This window comes from Triturus cristatus, chromosome 10, assembly GCF_964204655.1.
Source record: "Triturus cristatus chromosome 10, aTriCri1.1, whole genome shotgun sequence".
Taxonomy (NCBI): domain Eukaryota; kingdom Metazoa; phylum Chordata; class Amphibia; order Caudata; family Salamandridae; genus Triturus; species Triturus cristatus.
In genome coordinates this window covers 223151948-223178694 of record NC_140593.1, presented here as the reverse complement: position 1 = coordinate 223178694, position 26747 = coordinate 223151948, and the positions used below count along the sequence as shown (strand labels likewise).

At 44.3% G+C, this 26747-nt stretch overlaps 1 protein-coding gene across 7 annotated transcripts in view; it reads right to left on the bottom strand.

Annotated features, from left to right (window-relative positions):
* The window catches only part of PPP1R9A (protein phosphatase 1 regulatory subunit 9A), a 772375-nt gene that overhangs the window by 368214 nt on the left and 377414 nt on the right, over positions 1-26747 (bottom strand). For all 7 annotated transcript variants that reach the window (XM_085630850.1, XM_085630851.1, XM_085630855.1 and 4 more), the window contains exon 5: positions 9787-9891. In XM_085630850.1, the coding sequence (XP_085486976.1) occupies positions 9787-9891 (105 nt within the window). The remainder of the gene's footprint in view (positions 1-9786; positions 9892-26747) is intronic.

Here is a 26747-nt window from a genome sequence, read left to right as displayed (position 1 = left end):
TTACCAAAAACATTTCCATACTTCCAGCTAAAAATCAGTCATGCCTTGTTACTTCGACTCAAGATACCCTTTCAAGGACCCTTTTGTGAGCCGTGGACTGTTTCCGCGTAGTTTAGAGGCAACCGGCATCCTAGCCAATTGCGGTTGTCGAGGGCGGGACAGGGGCGGCACCTGACGGAGTGTCGAGCGGTTAGCGCTCTAGACCTCCGCTTCCTGGAGAGTATTTAGCCACTCGGAGGTCCCCAGCGCGCAGCGATGGCGCGCAGGGTAGGCGCCTTTGACTGCGCCAAAGACGAGCCTAAGACCAGCCCGTCTGTGCCCGTCCGGGCCAGGCCGGGTCACGGGGCAGGAAACGCTAGTCCGGGTAAGATCACTGTGGATCAGTTAAGGTCTATGCGCCCAAGTAGCAATAGTAAATGCTCTGTCCTAAAGCCTTCCCTAACGGGTATACAAGTATGTCCTCACTGTACATTTGCTCTTACAAATGTTCAGCCCTACCCAGAGGTATCACACAAACCTAAGCCATCAACTCAAACCTCTGTTTTAAATTCTCGCACATTCACATTCTACACTGTGAATTGTAGATCACTGCCTCAACATAAAGCTGATATCTACCACCTCCTAGCTGAAGAAAAACCTTGTGCGCTATTTCTAACAGAGACCTGGTTGCATGATGGTGCAGGTCCCGATGTAGCCGCTGCCTTACCCTCTAACTATGCCATTGTTAGAGTAGACAGAGATAAACAAGTAGGAGGGGGCATCGCTGTGATCTTAAACAGGGATTTTAATTGTGATTTTGAAACAGTAAATATTCCTGGATGTGAAGCAGCTTTTTTTAAAATTTCATTGAATCCAAATTTTATGTTTTCTGGATTTCTAACTTATCGTCCTCCGGGAAACAGCAGTGGTTGGGCTGCGAACTTGGCTAATTTCATTTCGCCTTACTTTCTGAATGCCCAAAACTTGACCATACTGGGGGATTTAAATCTTCATTTGGATGACAAATCTAATAGCATAGCTGTTAACCTGTTAGAGGACTTTAATACTTTGAATATGTCTCTACGAAATGAGGGTCCCACTCATAAAGCTGGGCATCTGTTAGACCCCATTATTTCTAGTGTACAGGAGCTAAAATGGCTGAAAACAGACCCTATTTGTTGGTCGGACCATTTTTTAACGCTTTTTAGTATTACTCTTGAACAATTTAATTCGCCAGGCTCTGCTTGCCCTCCAATTTTTATGAGAAATTGGAAAAAGCTAGATCTAACTGAGTTACAGAACGCGTTACAGGCATCCCTCCCTGTTCTGGGTGCTGATATGGAAAGAAATGCGCTGGAAACCCACACTTGGCTAGAGAGAGCAGTTGACATCTGTCTGCCCGCTACCAGGTGTAGAGGGAATGTCCATCGTCCCCCGGCCCCCTGGTATACGGAAGTACTGAAACTAGAAAAAACCAAGTGTAAGGGACTTGAGAGGAAATGGCGCAAACAGTATGATCCTCTTAAAAAGGAAGCATATCGTAAGGCCAGAAACCTCTATCACACGGCCTGTGCTAGAGCTAAAGCATCCTATGTAACAGAGACCATTAATACTGCTGCCAATAAAGCACGGACCCTTTTTAACACAGTTAAAGAATTAGCCGGAGCTAATTCTATGGCAGTTGCACGTCCCCTGACCCCTCAAAAATGTCAAGACCTTGCCACATATTTTGTGGAAAAGATCGAGACTATTCTTGCCAACATTAATGTTCCGGGGAGGGATGACAGGAAAGTTCCTCCCTTAGAAAGCCTACCAGGAAATCGGCTTGTCTCCTGGCCATCCATCTCCCTGGACACCTTGAAATCTTTAGCCACTTCTATCAAGTCGGGCTCTCCATGTGACCCTCTCCCAATTAATATTCTGAGCCAACTGGACGACAGTGCTTTGGGGATTATTGCCGAGACATTAAATGCCTCCATTCATCTGGCAACCGTCCCAGCGTCCTGGAAGCGCGCCATGGTCAGCCCTCTGCTGAAAAAGCCGTCAGCTGATCCAGAGGTACTGGCCAACTATCGTCCGATCTCCCTGCTGCCAGCATTCTCAAAAATACTGGAGAAGCACATCCATGGTGTACTTTCAACTTACACAGAGAATAACAACCTACTCCATTTTTCCCAATCGGGTTTTAGGGCAGGCCACTCCACCGAATCTGCCCTCCTGGGAGTCACGGAGAAGATCAGGGGACTTTTGGACGACGGGCAAACGGTTGCTCTTGTTCTGCTTGATTTAAGCGCAGCCTTCAACACCATCTCACACAACAGACTGCTTGTCAGGCTGAGTGAGGATGGTGTCGGAGGGGCAGCGCTGGACTGGATTAGATCTTACTTGAGCAACAGGACGTTTCAGATCTCGTCCTCACAGGCCCAGTCGGACATTTTTCTGTCACCCCACGGTGTGCCTCAGGGCTCAATTTTGAGCCCGCTATTTTTCAATCTGTATCTCCGCCCCCTCGCCGATTTGGCAGAGCGGGTAGGTCTAGAACTTATGACCTATGCGGACGATTCGCAGATTATTTTTTCCCTTACTAACTCAGAATCTTCATCCCCCTCTGTGCTGAAACTAGGCCTTCAGGAAATTTTCAGCTGGATGTCTACGAACCAGCTAAAGCTCAATGGGGAGAAGACAGAGATTCTTCTCCTGGGGAAAAATAAAGATCTGTGGCAGGATACCCATTGGCCACCATCTTTGGGCGCCTTCCCCACCCCGGCTACCCAAGCTAGAAATTTGGGGGTGTGCATTGATGATTCATTATCAATGAAACAGCAGGCCAACAAAGTGGCTGGTGTCTGCTTCACGATCCTTAAATGGCTGCGGAAGATTATCTGGATGCTGCCTGTGGATACCCAGAAGACCGTAGTCAATGCATTAATTACATCTAGGCTTGACTACGGTAACATCTTATACCTGGGTTCCAATCTAGCCGTGATCAGGAGATTGCAGCTGGTCCAGAACTCCGCAGCCAGGTTGCTGTGCAAGATTCCTAGGACAGCAAGGATCTCGAAGCATCTGAGGAACCTGCATTGGTTGAGGGTAGAGAACCGAGTTCGGTTCAAAGCCTTGACATACATGTTCAAGATCAGGGCAGGAACTGCACCAAAATACCTGCAAAAATTGGTTAGGCCCCATGTTCCTACACGCAATCTCCGTTCTTTAAATGGAGCAAATTTCGTGGTTCCCAGGTTCAAACTGGCCCGAATGGGGGGGAAATCTTTCTCCCATCTGGGACCAGTTCTTTGGAATTCCCTCCCCTTAGCCTTACGGAAGGAGGAGAATTTTGCCAGTTTTAAGAAAAACGTTAAAACTTGGCTTTTTAATAAATAATTGTGGTCCTTGACAGTTACTGCCTCTATGTTTTGACCTCTTAGCCCTGGCGCCGGGAAACCCTTTGTGGGTATCTGTGCGCATTACAAATGCAAAAAATAAAAATAATAAATAATAAATAATAATCACGCGATTGTCTGGCTGTGGCAGCATTGATTACTTTACGAGAACAAACCCATCTTTCTCCCATTGTTCTCCCAAACTGACAGCTCAGTTCTCTGCTGGTAGGAGTTCGGATGATGCTCTGCATCAGAATGCACATTGCCAATCCTCTGGGTATAGTTATACATCCACCAGTCACTTAAGGCGCCCCTCGAAGAATCTGAGTCACCCTTCACCTCTCTACAAATTTAGAAAAACCGACTAAAAGTTTTAACTGCTCACCTTAAGTGCAGCACCTACGAGAAATTACTTTTAAATTTAACAACTAGAAACTACTGCACAGAAGAAAATAGATCATTTTTTAAAATGAGATCGCAGATTTTGTTTTATTGGAAATGCATACTTTTTTTACAGAAGAAAATGTGTTTAAGCTGCTTGCATTACCATAAAATCTAAGCTATTTCATGGGCAGAGGGAACATTTGCACTTAAAATTATTTTTGCTGTCATATACTTCCAGATCTGCCCTAGCAGGCATAGATTTGAAGAATGTGTTGAATATAAGACACAATAAAAATAGGAAAATTACATACAGCATCAACAGATTTCACAATATCTCTTCAATGTAATTTCATTTGTGGGTGTGAAAAAATATGACCCTCCAGTGAAGGAGAAAATAATACTTTCTCGGCATTCCTGCATTTTTTTCCTTGGCATTTTTCTCTCAAACATTTTTGGAGGAACAATTCTCACTCCCAATATAGACTTTTCTGGGTTTCTAGTCTGCGAAAAATATATTTTTAGCATACATTTTTAACCCGCTAAATTTTACAACTTCATGATCCTTTGCTCAATTTATTGACATGATACTTCACAATCTTGAGTTGGTCGTGTGTCACAATTTTATCCACCATTAATCTCAACCTCTATTTGCAAATTTTAAAAGTGAAATGCTATAAATAAGCAGTGATGCACATTAATTCGAAGTATAAAGACTTCTGCTTGAAAAATATATTCGGAAAGAAGACATGTAATCGCACAAAGGGCATTTTGAACTATTTCAATTGGCAAAGCATGGATGTGAAATTTGCACACCGTCTGGTTTACGATTGTGAATGCAGTTTGCATCAACCTATGTTTACCTGAATAGTATCAGAACCGTCAGGGGCCAACAGGATATGCCCGGGCTATTGTGCCACAGTAGTGGTTGCTGGTGTTGTTTACCTCTGATGTCTTGGGATCAATCCTTATATAGCTCTGCAAACTGGGCTAAAATCAGCCCATCAGCACTTAATTGTCAGTGGTAGTGATAGTGAACATTCATAGGCTACTCAGGGAGGTTAGTGTGGGATTTTCAAACACTGTGCTTATTTCTCTAAAAGAGAAATTCTTCAATACACAATACTCTCAATACTACACACTACAAAAAGATACTCTTAGTCTCTTGTGCGTGATAATAACCTTCCGGTGAGGATGCTCCTTTGGCACCCTTTCTTATCTTAAAGTTACATTTCTGTGTGCCTTAGGCACAGGTGCAGTGCTCCCACCCAACCTGGTAGACAAAGAAGGCCCTCAAGCAACAGGTTTGAGTGCCCAGTAGGTCTCGCTGCGGCTTACCACACTTCAATCATAGTCCTCCTACTTGGTGGGTGCCATCTGTAGGTGCATCAGTCAACTACCTCGATTCTTGAGAGCGGACTCAGGCTCGACATTGCCGGATGCAGCAATATCTAATTCCTCATGGACTCTCTAGTGATTTTGGGGATTCAGCTGATGCAATGCAGTCTGCTTATGGTCTCCGTTGCAGGGACAACAGTTAAGTTGCTTCAAGGTACATCACATTTCACTGGCTGTGGCTTTGTTTGATTGGACACACTTTCGGTCAGTACCTTGAAAAGATACACAGGTACTGGGGCAGGCGGTAGGCAAGAGCCTTGAGGCAGCAGTTTCATTAATAGTGGCAATGGCTGCAGGCCCAGTCCCAGCAAAGTTCATTCTTGCAGAGGTGGGTAGTGGTAGAAGCTTGATACTAGTATGTCAGCTGTGCTGACTGCCCATTACATGTAGGGCAATTTCCAAACAATTTGGGCACATTTGGAGAGTGCCACTGCTTGGCAACCACCCAACTTAAGTGAAGAACACCACTCAGGCACACCTGAGCAAGTGTCACGTCTGCAATGGAAGCATCAATGGGGCAATCTGTTTGTGCATACTTCAGCAGTGCCACGAATCCTCCACATCAGTGATGGGCAATAGCTCTTAACTATGAAAACACCAATCACACTTTTCACGAGTGTCTTTTGAACGTACTCAGAGAAACCCTGGAGCTTGAGAAACAAGCAGAGCAACACCTCACACTTTTACATAGGGAGATCAGACAGGGGAGATGTGTCCTCTGTCTGTACTTTCAAATGAGTTACGGTTGGATCATATTTCATATGTCCTTCTTCAGTGGTCTTTCAGACTCAGCCTTTGTGTAGAGTGATGCTCCTCGCAGCAGAGTCGTCGCCAAGTTGGATCACCCACAACAGAGGCAGAAAGAGGTGTTAGCATTCTGTACCCGGCGATCAAAAGTCATGCCTGACAGTGATCAGGAAGAGGGAACAAAGCCTGACTCTTCCTAAAGCAACCCTTCATATTGTGAAAAATATGGAGTACAGTTTACCCTTCCCCCACCATCCACCAAATGGCAGTTCTCAAGGAGACTAATTATCAGCCCTCTATGGGAAATAGGGCCCTAATGAATTTCAAGGGGAGAGACTGTTTCCTCTTTCCACACTTCATTGTCCAGATCCCCTCGTCTCCAGTAGCAGCTAGTGACATTTGAAAGTGATAGGGAGTACGGTCAGACAGCAAACAATTTTGACTTATTGATTAGATTCCCTATAAGAGTTCCAGCAATAGCCAGACTGCTGAGTACAATTCCAAGATTTCTACTGTGTTTGCATGTAAGTAAACACATACCTCTGCAACGTAAATGTTCATATGCTGTGATTTGGTTGTTTATTTCTTACTCTATTGTGAAGTGCGCTAATGTCTTTATGCCAAGTCAATGTCATATAAAATTGCAAAAGTAAATGAACAGGCGTCAGTATCTCTCAGTATGTCCCTTGACTGGTGTGAGCAGCTCCTCTAGTTCAAACCTCAGAATATGTCCACTGTTGGGTGTGATGAATTTACCCCGTCCTGTTTTTTCTTTGCATTCTGCTACTTGTAGTTTGTTTTACCACCATAAATGCAAGACTGCAAGTCCCAGAATGCAAACTAAACGTGTTCTATGTGTGGTGAGCTACTCTCAATGACGTGGGATGGATTAAAATCTCTTTTCTACACAATTAGATCGCACCAGGCAGACACACAATGTATGCTACCTAAGCATTGTCACACACAGCCAAGCACAGACTGCCACTGGCCAGGCAGATACCAATCCCGCCAGCATCACCTGCATCCTGAGGGCCTTCCACTACCCGCTTGCTCCATGTCCTGCACCCGTTTGCTGCAGAGCTACAAGGACTGCATCTTGAGATGAGAGGTGCAGATTAGATGTCCCGAGGCTCCTTATCTTTTGGAGTGTGAGGGAATGGAGGTTTTACACTGCATTGATTCCAGAGCTCTGAAGAGGGCATCTCATCGCATCCAATCCACAGGCATTTCATTGTACATTTCCATATCCTCAAACTCCTTGTTTACAAGGAGGCTCAAGATTCCTTATAAAGGAGGACTTATTTTCTTTGGTATTACACGAGGTTCAAGGTGGATATCCCTTCCACGAAGGAGAATGAGAGAAAGCCCACTTCATAGGAAACGTTCCTGCTGTGGAGAGTGTTATTGAGTAGTTCCGTCAGTGTGTATGTATTCGGCCCAAGCGTTAAAGTTTACTGCTAAGTGGCGGCGAATGTGATGCTGAAAAAACTGGCAGTATCGTCAGCCAAGAGCTTGATCCTGTCATGTTGCATTGACTGACTTTCCTTTGCAAAGTCAACAAACCAGCAATGGTAGGAGCAGGCTCACCCAATGCTACTTTTCATTCTAGGGGTCTATGTGTACAATCTGCCCGGTCGTAAAACAGCTTGGAGTGGTGCGGTCTGAAGTGAACATGTCGGGCTGGCCGTCGGGAGATAGCCGGCCTACCTGACACGCACACCCCACACTTCAGTGTTAGTGATCATCTTTGCTGCTAGCCTGTCAAACATCAGGAATCATCCATGCCACTGCACTATAATAAAATGGTAATAACTATTTTATTAATTTATATGTGTTGCTCTCTGCCACTCACAGCAGGTGGGGCAACGCTCTTATGCTCTAAAGGAGGAAACACCGCTGCTCGCTTCAGTCTCTGGAGTGTCAGCAATACACTTCCACTGTCTGGGAAAGTAACCTTACATCCATATTGTGCACATGAACAGAGCAGGGGCTTCTACAATGGAAGATACAGGCCTCTTTCACTCTGTTTCACTCAGACATGCACGATGTGTGTAACCCGCAGGCCAAACACATATATATTCACAAACACATGTGCTACGGATAATAGTGCGAGAATCCGGGCTCACCTGTAGCAGCAGAATCTTACACAAGTGGGTTGGTCACTCAACACTAATTATGGCACACAAAAAAAAATCTGGTCACACTAGAAATGCTAAAATACGGTATGCTGCCATCACCACGACACATGCTTTAACCAGGGTCAGTAATTTCTTGTCACTATGAAGAGAAAGCTTAGTATTCCCCTCCAGGTCCAGAACAAGTCAAAGACTGTAGTCACATCAAGTAATATGCCTAGGCCTTCATCAGCAAGCTAGATTAGAATGTGGGCTGTGAACAAAAACCCAAAATCCGGATTACTAGATACTTGCAGCTCGACACTCAGGGTAGGGGACATGACTACACACCAGGCAGAGAACATTTTCATTCCAACAGACATCCTTCCTTGATCAGACTACCCAAAACTTTACTCCACTATTAGAGAAGTCAAGTCGTCGATTGTGGTGCTTTCTAACTGCAGATTCCTCACCTGCCAGACCGCCTCCCCGTTCAGTGGAATTATCTCATATTGATAAGACTACATCTCATAATGTTACACACTGTTTCATTTTGATTTTAATGTGCTCCACGTCCGTTGGCATGGACGTGGAGTCCATGGCCATGTCAGGTCCTGTATATATACTTGCCCTGACGTTACATCCACACAGGAAGGAGTGGATTGAGATAGAATGACGTCGCATGATGCTACCTGTTGGCGCAAGGGAGAATTGCTATGCAAACGTTTTTAGACCCAGTCTGATGCCTGGGGCTATTCAAAAGGTGAAGAATTGGTGGTTAGATAGAGTTCCTTCAAGAAAAGACTTTACCGAAGGTAAGTAACTTATTCTTGAGACACTGTCCATGCAGGGCCAGCAGGAATTGGCAGACGGCTCATCGCAAACCATTCTTACTTGCCCTTTACAAACCCAACATGACAACATTCACTTTCGAAAGAAAGTGTCTTACACGTTCTTTATCACGGTTCCATCTCCCGCAGAAGGGTCAGGCAGGGCAGAATCAAAGTCACATCCTGCATCTACACTGGATCCTTTGGTGAGTCTGACAAAATCCTGGAAGGAAGTGTGGCACACAGGGCTGCAAGCTCCACACCTTGAGGAGGCTGCTCCTCTGGCTCTTGGAGTAGTGACAGTCCCACTGGTTTAACACTACATGCTCACCAAAGAACCACCTACTTTCTCTAGCAGTCCCCCTCATCACCACAATTTCATGTCATTGGATCATGCCATATATCCATCCTAATACTCCAAGCCCTCCCAGACGTACAACTATTGCATCCTAGCTAGACATCTTCTGTGTTTTTTATGAAATGGGCTTACCTCCACAGGCAGGTCTGTGTCGAAATATTTATGCTGCACAAAACATGCAATTTACCTTTACACCTCCACATGCATATGTTATGTGTTGTATCTTGGACATCCACTACACGCAATGCTAGAAAGTCACAGATGTCCCGAGACACCGACTTCACTTTCACATGCGGAAGATGGGGGATCTCAGTTTGATACACTGCTGGATATAGTTACATATAAAGTACAAAATGCAACACATTGTCCAGTTAAAGGCCAGGGCACAATTAAAGTCCAAACTAAATGTAAACAAAAGTCTCAATTGTTACCATTTTCTGTAAAAAGTTATATAGTTTCTGAGGACAGACATAACTGAAGCTGAAAACCCGCCTCCCTTCATATCCTGGCATTTGTCAAATTGATGGGAAATAGGTTTGTAGGAACAACATTTTGTACATGACCTTTGGCAAACATAAATTAAAAAAATAGGCAAATACCTGACTTTTCCTTTGGTGTTTCTGAGGACAGTTGCAGCAAAATTCTGTGTTACCCCCACCAGACTGATTCCATCGACTTCTACTATTTGGTCATTTACTTGTATCCTATTGGAAGGAAAATCATTGTTACTGCCTGCATTCCTTTAAAGTGCCTATAAATAAATCCTCCATTTCAAATGCACATACAAAATGTAAGCAAAGGAAGAGAACGGTAGAATACTTTAAAAGCGGAACGTGCCGAATACAAATTCCTACAAGCAGCAATGTACAAAATGTAGCAAGATAGTGAAAAAAAAAATGACAGTGCCTAAGAGATGCTGAGGCTGGTTTAATGGAGTCGTGTGTAACCGTTTTGCACTGAAATATGCTGAACCCCTGAAAATAGGATGGCAGATGAGGGTTTAAATGACATCAAACAAACAGTGGGTTAATGTGTTTAATAACTTGATGGCTATACATTGTGCCAGATCTGTGGGGTTGTGGGCCAAATAAAATTGTGTTGTATATAAATACCTATGCCCAGCTATAAGAGTGAGGCCACTCTACGACTATAAACGTGAATTACGAAAAATCCAGATCAGGAGGTATCAGGGCAACCAGAAGTTACTAGTAGTGTTAACTGCGGTATTTCGTTTCTTGTGCCCCAGGGCTCTGTATGGCAGACCCTCCAACTAGGACCTAGTAATATTTTTAGCACTGGACTCTCAGATTAGCGTGGCCTAGCTGTTCAAGGCTGACTCGGGGAGGTGCTAAGGATTAGAATTTGATTCCTCAGCTCAACAAACTGCACTCAATGTCCAGTCAGCGTTTTACTTTAAAAAAGAATTACATTAAAAATACATACCTAAATAACACAGTGGCGGCTGGCATGTACTGGGGGTGGTAGGGCGGGTGGGTGATTAAAAAAAAAACATTAAGACAACACCAGTGAACGCGACGTTCTCCTCTTCCTTGATGGTCTTCTCTCCTCGAGGCAGGCAGGCAGGCTTCACCAATCCTGGCGCTGCTCTCATCAGCATGAGAGCAGTGCTTGGATTGGTGGGAGTGGCCTCACTCTGCGCTCCACAGCACTCTGGAGGCTTTAGCTTACTCTAACCTGGCTATCGGAAGACAGTTTGGTTAGAGATGTTTAAAGTACGCATGTGTGGCTATCCGTGCAAGACGGCTGGCCAAAAAGACATGCGCACTTTAAACTGAAAGTGCCCTGCTCTCTCTGCTGCTGTCATTCAGCAACAGTCCCACCCTCTGTTGTGACGCTCCGTTCGGGACGGGGTGAAGACAAACAAAATGGTAATAAACTAACTTCATCATCATTTTATGTTTCTCTCTGGGGTCATTTCAGTGGGGTGACACTTCTCCGCAAAAAGGAGCAGCTGCCCCTGAAAGAACATACACAAAATTACAAGTATGTACGAAATGGCAGGCAACAAAATCACACACAGCACAACTCAAAGGGCCTCGCTAACTACATGGGACGCACACTAAAGAACGGTCACTGTGGTCACCTTCCCTCTAAAACCACAGTAGAACCCGTAGGTCTGAAGTTAGTGCAGACCCTAAAACCACAGCACCCCAATATATACCTATAGTAAAACATACACTATATTTGTAATTTTTACAATTTATAAACAGTCAGGCTTAATTACAATGCCACAGGATGTCCAGAAGGAATTCAACAATAAAAATGGACCTTCCAGTACACATGAACATTCCAACTAGTTACCACAAGTATGAAGATATTTAGTTATTCAGTACTGACACACCACAGCCTATTGGCTTTGACATACTTACTAATGAACAGCAAATGTCATTGAAAGGATGCATTTCTACTGGTTAAAAAAAGGTTGTATAGTAGCTTTTCAGAGCTCAAATCACAATCTGTCCAGCCGTGCCACCTTACCAAACAAAAGATCAACCCGGGGGGTTTCTCAAAGAACTCCAAACTTCTCCCAAAGTCACTAACTCACACCCAGGAGACTTAGAGGAACAGCATTTCTCCCTGACTCTCTGTGGCCAAATGTCAGTTCCTGCCAGTCTCCAGGGCTACGTAATCAAACCGAGAGGTAGTTCCCAGGTTTCTCACCTTTAACAGAGGTCTAGTTTCCTCGAAAAGTGAAGACCTACACCTGGTTATCTTAGGGGACTTTACATAAAAGGGAAATTTAGATTAGGCTTTGCCACTTTTATCTTTGTGAGTGTCCTCAACGCTTAGGATAACTGCACAAATGATCTCCTTGCTGCGTTCCAGAGCCTAGATTTTAGGTTGATGTCCCAGGCCACTTTAAACCAAATTAGATGGGCTACACTGACCAAAAGTGCTCTAATGGGTCTTCTTAACCCCCACACCTTTAAACAGAGGCATTACAATTCTGAAAGTGGAAACAACAGGAAGAGAAAAATACATTTTGTAAAGCAGACAATACAACCGCTGTACACTTTGAGACAAGATTTAGTGCTTCTCAGGAACATAAATCTCCCAGCAGAAATGGAGATGAAAAAGGGAGCATATCATTAGATTACAAGGAAAGAGGTCTGCATATCAAATTGTAATAGAAGTGGCAGGATGGATAGGTTAGGTGTTTTGTATCTGCTGTCAAGTTATGTATTTTAGTGCCACTGCATAAATGTGTATGTCTTGCATCATTTTATGAACAAATTGAATGGATAATTTGAAAACTGTGTGACATTCTACCTCTTATATAAAGGCCAGATTACACGGCATGGGTGGGAATATTTGGTACCACTAACCTCACACAGTGCTTATAATGAACCTTATTATTTTGTTCATTCTGAGCTTGCTACAACTTCCTATTTCAGTGCCAAGACATTTTAAAATGTTAAGATTTCAAGATGGGCACTCTTGCTGCATCATCTCACCAATCTATTGATGGCGGGACTACTGCCTCTGTAACCTACCAGTCCTGTGGCAAATGTACTGCTGGCTCAAGGGTTTCTGACAGCAGAGCCAACTGAGGCTCTACCATGGAAAAAAAACACTGTTTCCCCATGTCGAGGCAAAGGAACTGTAAGTATTGGGGGACACAAGCTCTGCACATTTGTGGCGATGGTCATCCCTTTCCACAATCTCTAATTGGTCTCCACGGTTCTCCACGTGTAGGTTTTAGATAATTGCTTCAAATTGCCTGTATTTTACACTACTCTAATGAACATGCAAAAAGAAAAGGTGTTCAAATAGCAGATGTTAGTTACTGCATCAAAAACTCTTAGGGGCTGATTTATCATTCCCATTCGCAAACCAGGAAAGTGCAATTTGCACATCAACTGGTTTTCAAATGGAAATGTAATTTATGATGCATCCTATTAATAGGTAGCATTGCAAATTGTCTATTCGCAGCGGATCAGATATTGACCTGACTACTAAATAATATTATTTGGGCAGCTTGCAATTTGCGACACACCCTGTGAATGGCTGCCAATGCAGGGATGGGAGTCTGGAAGGGACAGCAGACCCCCGTCCCTGCATTGGATTTACAAAAAGGGGAAAACATTTTTTTCAAAAGCAGCCTGTCCATTAAAGGCATAGGTGCTGCTTTAAAAAAAATGCTTCCAGTTGGAAAGACATCAGGGGGATCAAGCAGTGATCCTCTGGACCACTTTCGGCTCCTCTCCACCCCCACCCCCCAAGGCTGCTGACATGAATCACAAAGGGAGAGGCATCCCAGGGAAGGCATTGCCACTTGCGAATCAGTTATCACCCCAAATTTTCAATTCATAAAAAGGCTTTTGAGAAAAGTCCTTTTGCTGTGGCAAGCTCTGTGATTTTACAAATTGCATCCACAAAAGGGTTTTGTTCATTGGACCCAAAGAGCCTTATTCGCAAAGGTAATTTCAGCTATAAATGTCTGCTTAAGGTCAGGCTAGGAATTCACAAAAGGATACTTATTTTTGGGGAGCAGAAACATAGATGGATACATGAATTCATTCAATACACACACTGATCGGGGTATCCGGATCTGAGAAAATAAAATGACTCCTGTAAATAGATATCCTATTCATAAACATATTACTAAAGCTAATTCTTGTCATTTCTGATTCTTTTCTGCCTGAGGGTATCAAGAAATGTATAGCATTATAGCAGTTTAGATTTGCTTACAGTGTGTTTATCCAGTTCATGAAAAGTCCCTTACCTTTCAATATGTCTTCGATTGACCTATTCACGCAAAATGCAATTTACCTAAATGCATGGTCTTTCTCATTATTAATGTCCATTCCACAGGTGTAGGGGTGTCTGTTACTCTCCATTTCTGTGCAATGATTGATTTTGGAACCAAAGAGTTAGAAAATATCAGGTTATCTGTGTTCCACCTTCTACCACCTTTCAACAAGAGCCACACCGGGGTCATGGTTTAAGGGGACACTAGTCATCTCCTCAAGTTTTTGGTAAATTGATACTCAGTATGATTGCAATCTGGAGCAACCCCAAAAGATGAGTTTTCAGTCTGTTAAAATATTGTGGCATCAAAAATATTGATTAATTTTTCCGGTTAGCTTGTACTTATTTTCTCTTTGTTGTGGTATAGTTGAGAAAGGCAAAGGAATAGCATTTGATTTAGGTTTGAATTATTTGATAGTTGGTGCATGTCTCCGTTTTTAACGTCCCATATCTCAGATGCTGTTCAGTTCTCTAGGTCTACCAGCCAAAGAGCATATTTTTGTGTGGTTCAGGCTTACAGTTCCTATCAATAATTGATATACCAGGCAGAGGAGGCAGGAGAGGCTGTGTGTAACGGCCAGAGCAGCTGATTTTGGAGCTGGGGATCCAGGTTCCAGTCCCGGATTTGGCTCAATATGCTGTGATTCTGGGCAAATCACTAAGGGCCATATGTAGGTAATTTCTATTTACCGATTCCTAAATACCGAATTTTACCGATTCGGTATTTAAGAATCGGTAAATAGAATGTAGATAAACAATCGGTAAATTTTACCGATTCGGTAATATTCGTTATTACCGATTCGGTATTTACCGAATCGGTAAAAAGGAATACCTTCCCATTCATTCCTATGGGCCTGGAGGCCCATGGGTATGAATGGGAAGCCATTCACTATTACCGATTCGGTAAATACCGAATCCATAATAGGGGGAGCATATTCAAGGGTGGCAGGGTGTCACATTGACACCCTGTTGCACCCCTGAATCGTGCATGTGTGCACATGTGGCGCACATACATGCCCTAAGGGCCTATATTTCTGCCACATGGCACTTTTAACCCCTTCGGTGCTCATGACGGAATGGTTCCGTCATGACCCACGGTTGAGCTGTGCTCATGACGGAACCATTCCGTCATGACCACACCCGCGCAAGATTCCGCCAGCACAGCGGCGGAATCTGCGCAGCATCGAAGGGGTTAACAAAGCACAAAATTGCTTTTGGAAAGGCATTCGGTATTTACCACCAACTTGTAGTTGGTGGTAAATAACGAATCCTTAAACCAAAAATGCACTCACTTGAGTGCTCCCTACATAGGATTTAAGAATTTGGTAATTTACCGATTCCTTAAAATAACGAATTGGTAAATTACCGAATCCTTGAATCCAGCCTCCTACATCGCAACGGGCTAAATACTGGTCGGTAACAGGAAATTTACCGATTTTCGGACGTTACAGACCGGTATTAGCCCACCTACATATGGCCCCTAATCTCCCTGTGCCTATGAACAGCACATAGTGACCCTCATGGATGATTAGCCACACTATACAACTCCAAGTATTATTACTATATGGCCTCAGAGAAGGAAGCAGAGAAAGACAGCACTAAACAGACTTGTAGACATATACCTATAACTGTAAAATAACTCTATCCTACTCCTGTTCTGTCACAAATTTCTCCTGCAACTCAGAGAAAGGCAATAAAGGAAAGCATAGTGTTTGAAAATCTGAGTGACTTCCCAAATTACCCGCTTATACCATGGACCCTAACCTTGAATTAGTTAAGCCGGGAGAGCAGAATTGTCCCACAATGGGATGCATCCTTTTTCATTAGGCACAGTGTTTTTAAGGTTTTGAAGCAGATCTTTTTGAAAAACCTTGGAATATCAAATTTGGCAGTACATCTCCACTTACCACTCTCATTCGAAATGTGTTTATTGCTAACAGAAAAGTATTTTCAATATATGCTTGGTATTAACTTTCTTTACAAAGTTTGGCCAATAGAAGCTTGGTAGTATGGTTTAAATCCAGCAAGCGCCCACCCGCCTTTATTCGAGAGAGCACATAACTTAGTTCTGGCAATTCAAGGAGATTTTCCAGCCCAAAAAGAGGAGGCAATCATAATGTTTAGCTTAGAAAAAAAGCCTTCTCCAGACAGCTGGGAAGGCATTGATATAGAAAAAGGCAGCAGACAAGCATAATCATTTTTATTAAACGTATCCGACCAACAAATGAAAGGGAGATATGATGCCCTTTCTGCAGATCTTTTTCCATATCACTTTAAAAAGCTTCATATTTAGCTTATATATGACACAGGCCTATCCAGATACCTTAATTCCTAACGATCGAATGGGATTTACTGTGAACATTTCCCGACATTCCTCCCCTATGCATGATTTGGGATAATTGCCCAAAATGCCTTCAGTTTTGGCTTTATTTATATTATTAACAGAAATTTCAGGGAATTTCTCAATTACCATAAAAGCCTTAAACATGCCAACTTATTCTCGATTCAAATACAGAGCTACATCACCTGCAGACAATATGATTTTGATGAAGGAACATATCTTGGGACTAGTACATATGGTTTCATCGTTAGTGATGTACAGAGAAAGGAGTTTGATAAATAAATCAAACAGCAAGGGATACAATAGGCACCACACTGTTGGTGAGCTTGTCAGATAATTTCTGTCTCGCCTGTGGATTTGCCTTCAGGAACTAATTTAGCAGTCAAGATTTGATATAAGGAATTCAGAATGTGAATGAACCTGAAGGGAATCCCATAACTCCAATAAATATTGCTGTTAGACCTGGTATCTGTAGCATAATTACCCCAGTCTTTTTGCTTCTGACCTCCTGTTTTTTGACAGTGTGATGCATTCGTTTTTGCTCATTTTAGGTCTCTAGAAACTTTACCACTGCTGACCAGTGCTACAGATCAAGTGTTCCCTGCTTAAATTGTACTGATGATTGGTTTAGCCATCATTGGCATATTTGATTTACTAGTAAGTCCCTAGTAAATTGCATGATGAGTGCCAGGGCCTGTAAATCAAATGCTACTAGTGTGCCAACCACATGAGAAGCCCTGCAAACATGTCTCAGACCTGCCACTGCACTGTCTGTGTGTGCACTTTTGAACTGCCATATCATCCTGGCAAGTGCACCCGCTTGCCAGGCCCAGACCTTTCCTTTTATTACATGAAAGGCACCCTAAGGTAGGCCCAAGGTAGACCCATGGGCAGGGTCCAGTGTATTTGAAAGGTAGGACATGTGCTGTTGTGTTTTACATGTCCTAATAGTTAAATACTGCTAATATCATATTTCGTTATTGCAAAGACTATCTCTCCCATAGGGTAACAGGGAGATTGCCTTGAAATATCTTTTAAGTGTCATTTCCTGAGAGAGATTTGGAGTTTGAGGTCTCTGAACTCACAATTTAATTATACATCTTTTGGTGAAGTTGGTTTTTAAATTGTGTGTTTGAAAATGCCACTTTTATAAAGTGGGCATTTTCTTGCTTAACCATTCTGTGCCATTGCCTGTCTGTAGAATCCACATCTGGGTTATAATGAGACTTGGGCTCTTGTGCATTCACTCTAGACAGACACACAAGGGCACTGAGGTGTGCCTTATATATCCTGATGGACCATCACCAGGCTGATGGGCCTTCCTGAGCTAGAGTGATGGAAGGAGTTGTGACTAACACCTGAATAGGGCTGTGCCTGTCCTCACTCAAATCTGTCTCTACCCCCCTCTAATGTGTCTGGAGCCAGGTCAGGGAAAGGCAAGGTCGTGTGCACTACAAAGACTTTCCTTCGAAGTTTGACTACTTCAAAGGCAGAAAGGGGTATAAGTATTGGACCTCTGTCACTCTCGAACCAGAACATTTCTGGATTTAAAACATTCTGCTAGGAAAAAAGAGCTGGATGCTGTAGGAGGCACTGCCAGTCTGCTTGTTACTTTGTTGTGCTTGCTGCTTCAGTCCTGGAAGTGAAAATACTGAGTCTCAGGGCCATCGAAGACTTCCCCTACCAGTGCTTGGGCTCTTCTGTTGGGAGTCCTGACATTCCGGGTGGTGCCAAATTCAGTTCCTGGGCTCTTGGAAGTAGAATCTGGTGAACTGAAAGAGAAAATTCATCCATTGACTCCCAGCATCTGTTTTTATCGATGCATCATTACTGCCAGCACTGAAGTGTGGTTCCTGATCGGCACATCGAGCACAGCAGGCCAGTAGTGGTGCGTCCATTGGGGCAGTGAGGCGTTGCCCCACTAGCCAGAATCATCACAAGTCTGAGACTGAGTTAAATAAATGAACCTATAATAAACAAAACACAGACTTGCCGCTCCGCGTCCGCAAGAGTCCACGCGCAGCACACTCGCAGGCAGCAGCAGTCGGCAGTCGGCAATGGCAGTCAGTCGGCTGCGGCGCTGAAGGGGGTGGGTGGGGGCGGGGCTGACTGACAGGTAGCTGCGCATAAGCGCTGCTGCAATAATAGTGCGCATGCTCGATTTCGGGATGGTCATTTTTATGACCAACCCGCACATGCGCACTACCCTACTTATCTATAGCATTAGCCAATAGCCACTCACTGAGCCAGGAAAGCGAGGGGGGGAGCCGAGGGTTGCTTGATGCAGCAGCCCCGGTCTCCTAATGGGTGAGCCGTCACCCGTGCTCTAGCCAATCCTGGCGCTGCTAATGCAGTGTCTGGATTGGCAGAGACACCGCGCAGCCTGAGGGCAGGCATTTACCGCATTGGGTGCTGCACGTGGGTGGGGTGGCCCTGCCGCTGTGCCGCACTGTGATTGGACCATCGATTGAGATTCGTGACGTGACCTCGCGCAGGCTCCGTCACGGTCACCGCATCAGTGCCACGAGGAGTCGACACCAGAGAGTGACTGACTAAGACGAGACCTCGTCGTGCGGTGCTACTGGCGATTCGTCATTTGATGATTTCCATCCATTCCATTTGATTGATTGCTGCGTGCTCAAGATCCTGAAGTGAATCAGATCTCCTCGACATCAGGTTGAAGTAAGAATCGAGCCAACTGTGTAGACTAAACGCACTTAGAAAAGACACAAGCAAGCACACAGGACTGTCTGCAAGCACAACATATTACATATATTCAATCAGTCACTGTCTTCAGTAAAAAAAATATAATAATCAGTCCGAGAGAGTGACAGACAGACAGTACTCCGACTCGGAGTCCGCCGCACAGCTTGGTCAGGTGGGTGCGTGTGGGTGGGTGGTTGGCATGGTCGGGTGCCGGGTGAACCACAGGCCCAGAGTTGAGTAAGAAGAGTTAGTAGTTTGTCACGTTACGTACGTTTGTTTCTTTTAGGGCGATTGGTGATTGGTGAATGAATCATTTATTCACCAATCACCAATCGCCCTAAAAGAAACAAACGTGAATCCCTGGCGGCTGGCCTGCATGGGCCCTGCGAGGCGGGCCTGCTGCGCACGGTCCGGTCGCAGTGTCGCACCTATGCCATCGATCAGGCGCCGCGCCGCCAGAACTTCTTCTACACCTCCTGCTGCAAGTACTGCCAGGCCGTAATAACCTCAGCTCTGGCCTTCTTGGCAGCAGGACTGTCTCTGGAGTCTGGAGGTGTTGAAGTTCTGGCGGCGCCGGCGCCGGCGCCTGATAGTTGATTACTCCGAGTCCGGCACAGCATCGTTGTGGTACCGGTTGAAATGATCAATCACCCCAGGCAGGGACAGGGTTCACTGAGAATGTTGTGGTGTCACTGGTGCTTTGATTTATTTATTTTATGACTATGACGTGGCGCTGTACGTACCACCCCATGCCGCAGTGAGGTGTCTTTGCTAAGTAAGTAGTTTGTCACAATGTCACGTTAGTACGTTTGTTTCTTTTAGGGCGATTGGTGATTGCTTGGTGAATGAATCCCTGGCGGCTGGCCTTGGCCTGCCTGGGCTCTGCGCCACGGGCCTGCTGCGCACGGTCCGGTTGCACACGCTATGCCGCCGATCAGGCACCGCGCCGCCAGAACTTCTTCTACACCTCCTACCAGGCCTGTAATAACGCAGGCCTCAGGCCTGGCTGGCAGCAGGACTGTCTCTGGAGGTGTTGAAGTTCTGGCGGCGCCGAAGCCTTAGTCGACTACTCCAGCACAGCATCGTCGTGGAGGTACTGGTATTGTTGTAAATGATAAATCACCCCTGGGTTCACTGAGAGAATCTGGTGGTGTGATTTATTTATTTTATGATTATGACGTGGCGCTGACGCTGTACGTACCACCCCATGCCGCATTCACGACTGGAACCCAGCGAGTGAGGTGTCTTTGCTTGCACTGACATTAGGGAGGCGTGCAGAGCAGCCAGCTAGAATTTCACGTCATTGCCACAGTTGGTACTCAGACTGAGAGAACATCCACCCCGAGGCAGCATCTGTGATTCATTGGACAATGGACACTGACAGTGTCTGGCCTGAAGCCCTACCACTGACTGGGGGGGTCTCATCAGCAGGCCTTGGGATCCCTGATGGGGGGGGGGGGGGGCAGGCTGTGCTGAGGGGGCTGAAGAAGGAGGCGAACAATAGTGGAAAGAGAAAAGAGGGACAAGAGTGGAGTGAGAAAGAGATCAAAAGAGAGCGAAAGATGGGGAGGTTTATAGGTGTTTCTGAAGGAGGAAAGATCGGAGAGATGAAGTGAGATGAGAAAACAGCAAAGAGGCAGGGAGTGGGAAAAGGGGCATGGGAGAATGGAGGAAAGGGGGAGGCCTGCTGAAGAGGGGGCGGCAGTATGGGTTTGCAAGATTCGAGGGCCTTCAGTGGGGGGGCCGGGAGGGGGGACGAATGACCTGACGGAAATGAAGACGGGACTCGGAGGTCAGCAGGATGGGGAGAAGGCAGGGAAAGGGGGTAGTTGTTGAGCAGACAGGATGGAGGCAAGAGATGGAGAGAGTGTGAGAGAGGCGGGAACAGAGAGGGGTCAATGAACGAGGCCTCAAGGGAAGGAATGAGGTGGTGCTGCAGGCAGACGTCGCTCCAAGTGGGATAGAAGGGGTTGGGGGATCCCGTGCCTGAAGGGCTCCCCCTCGCCTGCCTTCACCTCCTGCAATGGGCCGCTCAGTTCTTGAGACATTCATTGTGGGACCTGGAGTTGGACTGAATCCACAGACAGCCCTGGACGTTGCGGCCGCGCCCTGCACAGAAACAGGCGTTCACAACCCTCGACATTCATTCCAACAGGTTCAGTGTACGATTTGGAGTGAGACATTTAGATGATAGTTCTTCAGCTTTTATCATTTGAAAATATACTCACTAAAACGTGCAGATGTGGTTGGGAATAGATTGGAAGTGCTGCTGTACTTTGCAAATGGCAAAGTAATTATGTTTTGCATCATAGTGCACCTCTCCCCCTCACGTGTGCTGCAAAGAATATGTACCTGATGCAGATCACAAAATGCACATGATGAAATAGGTCAGTGAGTCACTGCTTTTGTCTGAGAGATCCTTTTGTCACTTGCAGTTTTTTGTAAGTTAAAATCCTAACATAAAACAGTGAGCTATTAACTGTCATCTAAGAGCTGCATGCAAACTGCAAGGTAAAAATTGGAGCGTTATGTTTTTTCCCCCCAGTCTTTGTTTGATTACCCTAATGTTTAAAAAATAAATTGTTATATTTTTATTTTCAGCACCTGGTAAAGGCTGACAACAACCTGAACCATTACCACATTTTTGGGCAATTTTTCTGCAAAGAACAAGAGGCCCCAGCCGCTACAACCTCCTTTGCTGCTCATTCACCCCGGCTACGACCCAGCAAACACCAGTGTTAAAGGTATGGAAACTGATGCTATATTTTTTCACATTGGAGTTAGGGCTATGTATCCTGGTGGTCACTCTACATGGTGGTTGGGTGCACATTCTGAACATTGTACCCTCAGTGGATGAAATGTACTAATAGCCTTAGATCTGTGCTTTGCACAATAACGGTTGTTAAAGGCACTATCTATCCCTTGCCTTGTTCAAGGCCCTCAAGCAGTGTCTGTTTCAGTGCCTTCAGCAACCAATATGGCACACAGAGGCAGCAGGCAGTAAGGCTGTATTTTTAGCAGTCATGTTGTGCAAAGGGGAGCTGTTGGAGATTTATTGCGATACTGCACAAGATATATGTATTTATACTGAAATTTGATATTATTGCACCCCTCCTTATACGTTGCACTTTGATTATTGACAGGTTTCTTTAATATATATTGGTACGGCCAGCATCGGCATCATGAATACAGTACAAGAGCTAATTACAAGGTCATTCCAGGCACGGCCACTTGAAGAGAAACTACATTTAAAGCAATTAGGACCTCATCAGCCTGAGATAAAGCTACAGCAAACTTCCCAGGACAGAGGAAAAATGTCCACACGTACATTCTCCAACGCTTGGTACACAAAAGCTGATTGGCTTACAGGGTGCCCTTTAAGAAATTCTCTGTTCTGCTTCCCCTGCTTGCTGTTTGGTGGTGAGTTGTCTTGGACAAATCAAGGAGTAACAGACTTGAAGCATTTGTCTGAAAAATAAAGAAGCATGCACACACAAGAAAGCATATGGAAAACCTGACGAGACTGGGAATGTTGGGGGAAGACGCACCGATTGAGCAGCAGATAAGTGATGCATACCGCAAAACAATACAGAAACACAATGAAGCAGTAGATAGGGACAGATTCTATCCAAAATAATTGATTGCATTTGTTTCTGTGGTGCTTTCGAACTGGCATTGCAAGGCCATGATGAATCACCAAGTTCCTCAAAACCTGGGATATTCAGAGTCCTTGTGGATTTAATAGCAAGCATAGACAAGGAAATGGAAGCACATTTAGCAACTGCTACAGTCTTTAAGGGCACCTCTTAAATGATACAAAATGAAATACTTGAGTGTATGCTCGAAATTATGAGAAGCCATACTGTGCAAGAATTGCAAAACACAGACTTTGTGGCTATTCAGGCTGATGACACCACTGATGTGGCCACTAAAACACAGTCCGTATTAGTGTTTCGGTACATTGACAATGACAGAGAAGTTGTGGAGAGGTTCTATGGTTTCACACATTTAAGAGACTCTAGTGCAGAAACCATTACTGCAGCTATACTGCGTCAACTGAGCTTAATTTTTCCAGAGCTGCGTCCGTAATGAGTGGAAGCCGTAGTGGAGTTCAGAAAAGAATTCGAGATGTGTACCCTAATGCTGATTATGTGCACTGTTACGCTTGCCAACTTAGTCTTATTATGCAACAGGCAGTATCAAGGATCACCGAGACACAAATTTTCTTTCAGGATGTAGGAGGCATGGCAGCATTCTTCTCACGTTCCCCCAAAAGAACGGAAGCACTTCATGAGATTGTGGACAAAAGTGTTCCAAGAGGATCCTCAACTTGTTGGAACTTTAACATCCGTACAGTCAAACTAATCTATGAACATAGAGAGGACCTTGAGAAATGTTTTGCCGCCATAGAAGACAATGATGAGTTTGATTACAAAAGACAAACTGCTGGAACACTACAAGACAGAGAGTTTCAGTTCTTACTGTTTTTATTTCATGATATAATGGTAGCTGTCGACCTGTTATACAATCAGTTACAAGCACGAAAGATAGATACTGGCAAAGTGCAAGTATATACCACTATGTTTGTACAAAGCATAAGCAAAGTGAGAGAAGGGGTTGACAATTTAGACAGCAAACTTCCAAAGCATTCTACTTTTTCAAACCGCAGGAAAAACATCACCACTCTGGTCTGAATTGCAAAGGAGATATGTGACATTGTAATTGTACAGGCACAAGAACGTTTTTCTTTCACAAAACATTTGGTGAGTGCCACATTATTGCAAAGTGAACAGTTTGCCAAATGTGATGAATCATTCCCTGAGCGTGCGCTGAATGAGGCTGTGGAAGCTTATCCTATGCTCAAAAAAGAGGAGCTGAGAACTGAGTTGATTGTACTGTACGCAATGCCTGTGTACCGGAAGGCCACAAGTGCCATGTCTTTGCTGGCTTTAAAACATAAACTTAATATGGAAAAGTCACTTACAGAGACAGTGGTTTTACTAAAAATTGTCATAACCACTCCTATGACAACAGTCGAGGCAGAACGATGTTTTTCAGCCTTAAAGAGGATTAAGACATTCCTGAGGAACACCATGCTTGAGGAAAGACTCAATGCTTTGACAATGCTCTCTGTAGAGAGCAAGCTAGTTCACAAAAATCCCAGACTTTAACATTCAAGTAATTGAAAAGTTTGCTGCTCTTAAAGAGAGACGTGCTGATTTTATTTACAAAAAGTAAACAATATGTATGTTGAATGCTGCTACTTTGCAATCAGTTTAGCTGTTTGTTAAATAAAAAACATCTGTGAGTGAGGTACTCAGAAATGCATTGTATCTCGAAGTATGTTATGAAGCTCTGTGGATATACTGAAGAAGCAGCTACCTATATTATATGACATCTGTTTATTAATTAAATAACTGCACTTTCACAATTGCTTTATTAACCTTCATGCTTTCTCAAATTTGCTTGAAAGTGCACAATTTTTCCAAACTTTTCCCGGGGGGAGAGCCCCCACGAACCTCCCATATGGTGGGTCGGGCTCGCTCGCTACGCTCGCTCGCAATGGTGCAGTATGCGAATCATTTTATGCCTCACCATTTTCAAATGTCACCAGCCACCCCTGCAGCAGGCCCCAGTTTTCCATTACAGCGCTTCAGAAAAACCGCCATAGTGTAAGTATCGCACACCGCATCACCAAAGTCCATGACGTACTGCTTCAACTCCGACGGAGTGCCAGCTTCGCGGCTGTGGAATCGACGCAGTGCCTGTATCGCCACTGTCGCATCGACGCAGCACGTCTGGATTTTTGGCACATTGTCCCTGGGCGCCAATTTCTTCATCAATGTTGCCCAGAAGTAAGGAATCGAGGCCGCGTGTCCAGGGATCTATGCATCACCACCCCTTCCAGTAAGGATTGGATGTATCACCTCCCCTGGCAGTAAGGAACCAATACATCACCTCCCCTGCCTATCAGTAAGGAACCGAAGCATCACCTCCCTTGTCTAGCAGTAGGAAAACGATGCACCACCTCTTCTGGGAGTAAGGAACCGACATCGCTTTGCTTTTCGGGCGCCTCACCTCCCCTGCGCCACACACCGTCTTTGATTTTGACACATCTAAGGCACTTTATGCTTATTTCTATGGATTGAACTCATCTAACTTTGAAAAGTGATATCTTTACTTGATTATGTTGGATTATTGTAGTTCAGGTCTTTTTTTATTCAGATAAATATTGGCTATTCTCAACCTGGTGTGGACTCCTTTTGTAATTCTTTCACTTTGTTACTGTATGCGTATGTACAAATGCTTTACACATTGCCTCTGAGACAAGCCTGACTGCTCGTGCCAAGCTACGAAGGGGATGAGCAGGGGTTATCTTAGCTATGTGACTCCCTTACCCTGACTAGAATGAGGGTCCCTACTTGGATAGGGTGCAAACCACTGCCAACTAGAGAACCCATTTCTAAAGATTGCCAATGAACTAACTGAATTGTCTTCTCACCATTTAGAAATCATATCCCTAGTGACATCTTCTCTGTTTCTCCATGATCAATCACTTCTGATGCAAAATCTTAGCATTTACTAAGCCACACAAAGTCACAAAGTTAAATTGCATGGCTTTGCATGGTTTAGTAAAAACAAAAAATACAGCACAAAACACTGCCTTGCAAACCCCTATTTACAAACACTTGTAAACTTGGGTTTGCACCATAATGGTATCACTGGCTGACAGAGAAGTATCAAGGTGAAATATCTTTATTTCTCCTTGTTACTTCCTCTTTCCATGCGTGCAGCACACATAAAAACATGAACATACCCTTCCTTCACAAAAACAATACTGCCCGTAACGCAGGCATCCTTGCAGCATGGCGTAAGGGTGCTTATGTTGGAGCTAGGCAGCACACACAATGCGCCAGCACTAGGAAAGTGCAGAAATGTGCCATGTCTTATGAGATATGGTGCATTTCTAATTTCTCCCTTTCACGCTACACACCGCAGCAAGTTGCCTTGCTGCATTGCACTCCATGAAATATTAGTAAATCTTTTACTTTGTCTTTACAGCTAATAAGTGGTCATGAATAAAACCTGTTTGATTTTAAGATACCTTTTGACTTATTATCCCAACTAGTCGTAATGCGATTACTTTCTTTATATCTCATAATCTGATTTCAGGACAGTCATTGGTTAATAGAAACACAATTCTATAGGGTCTTTGCCTGATTTTAAACATTACATTAGTTTCCCTCTTTTAAATGAAGGAGGAAATTACAATCATTGTGTCCTCTCCTGAAAATTATTAGGGAACTGGATTAGATGATCCTCAAGGCTCTAATGCCCAGTGCTTAAATCTATGATAGATACAGTTACGCCCAGCAGGACTAGAAGCCCGAGAAATGTGTCACATAACATTCCCAGAAGCAGGGCCACACCTACAGAACCTTCAGACAGAAATCAAGTCAGGAACAAATGTCATCTTCTCTGAAGGATATCTCCTTCAGCCACATCTCCAACAAAAAAACACTTTAGGATTCATTGGCAAGGCATGCCATTGCTGAATAGAATGTACTACACGTTGAGTGAGTTGCAGAGACCCCAGCTATATCCTTTTAGCTACATCTTCCTCTCTATGCAAAGGAGGATGCAATGTGAAATATACCATTTACTGAATATAGACCCCAGCCCATGCTTGTGGGAAGCTTGAAGAAAAGGATCTGTCTACTAGCATACATTTGCTATTGG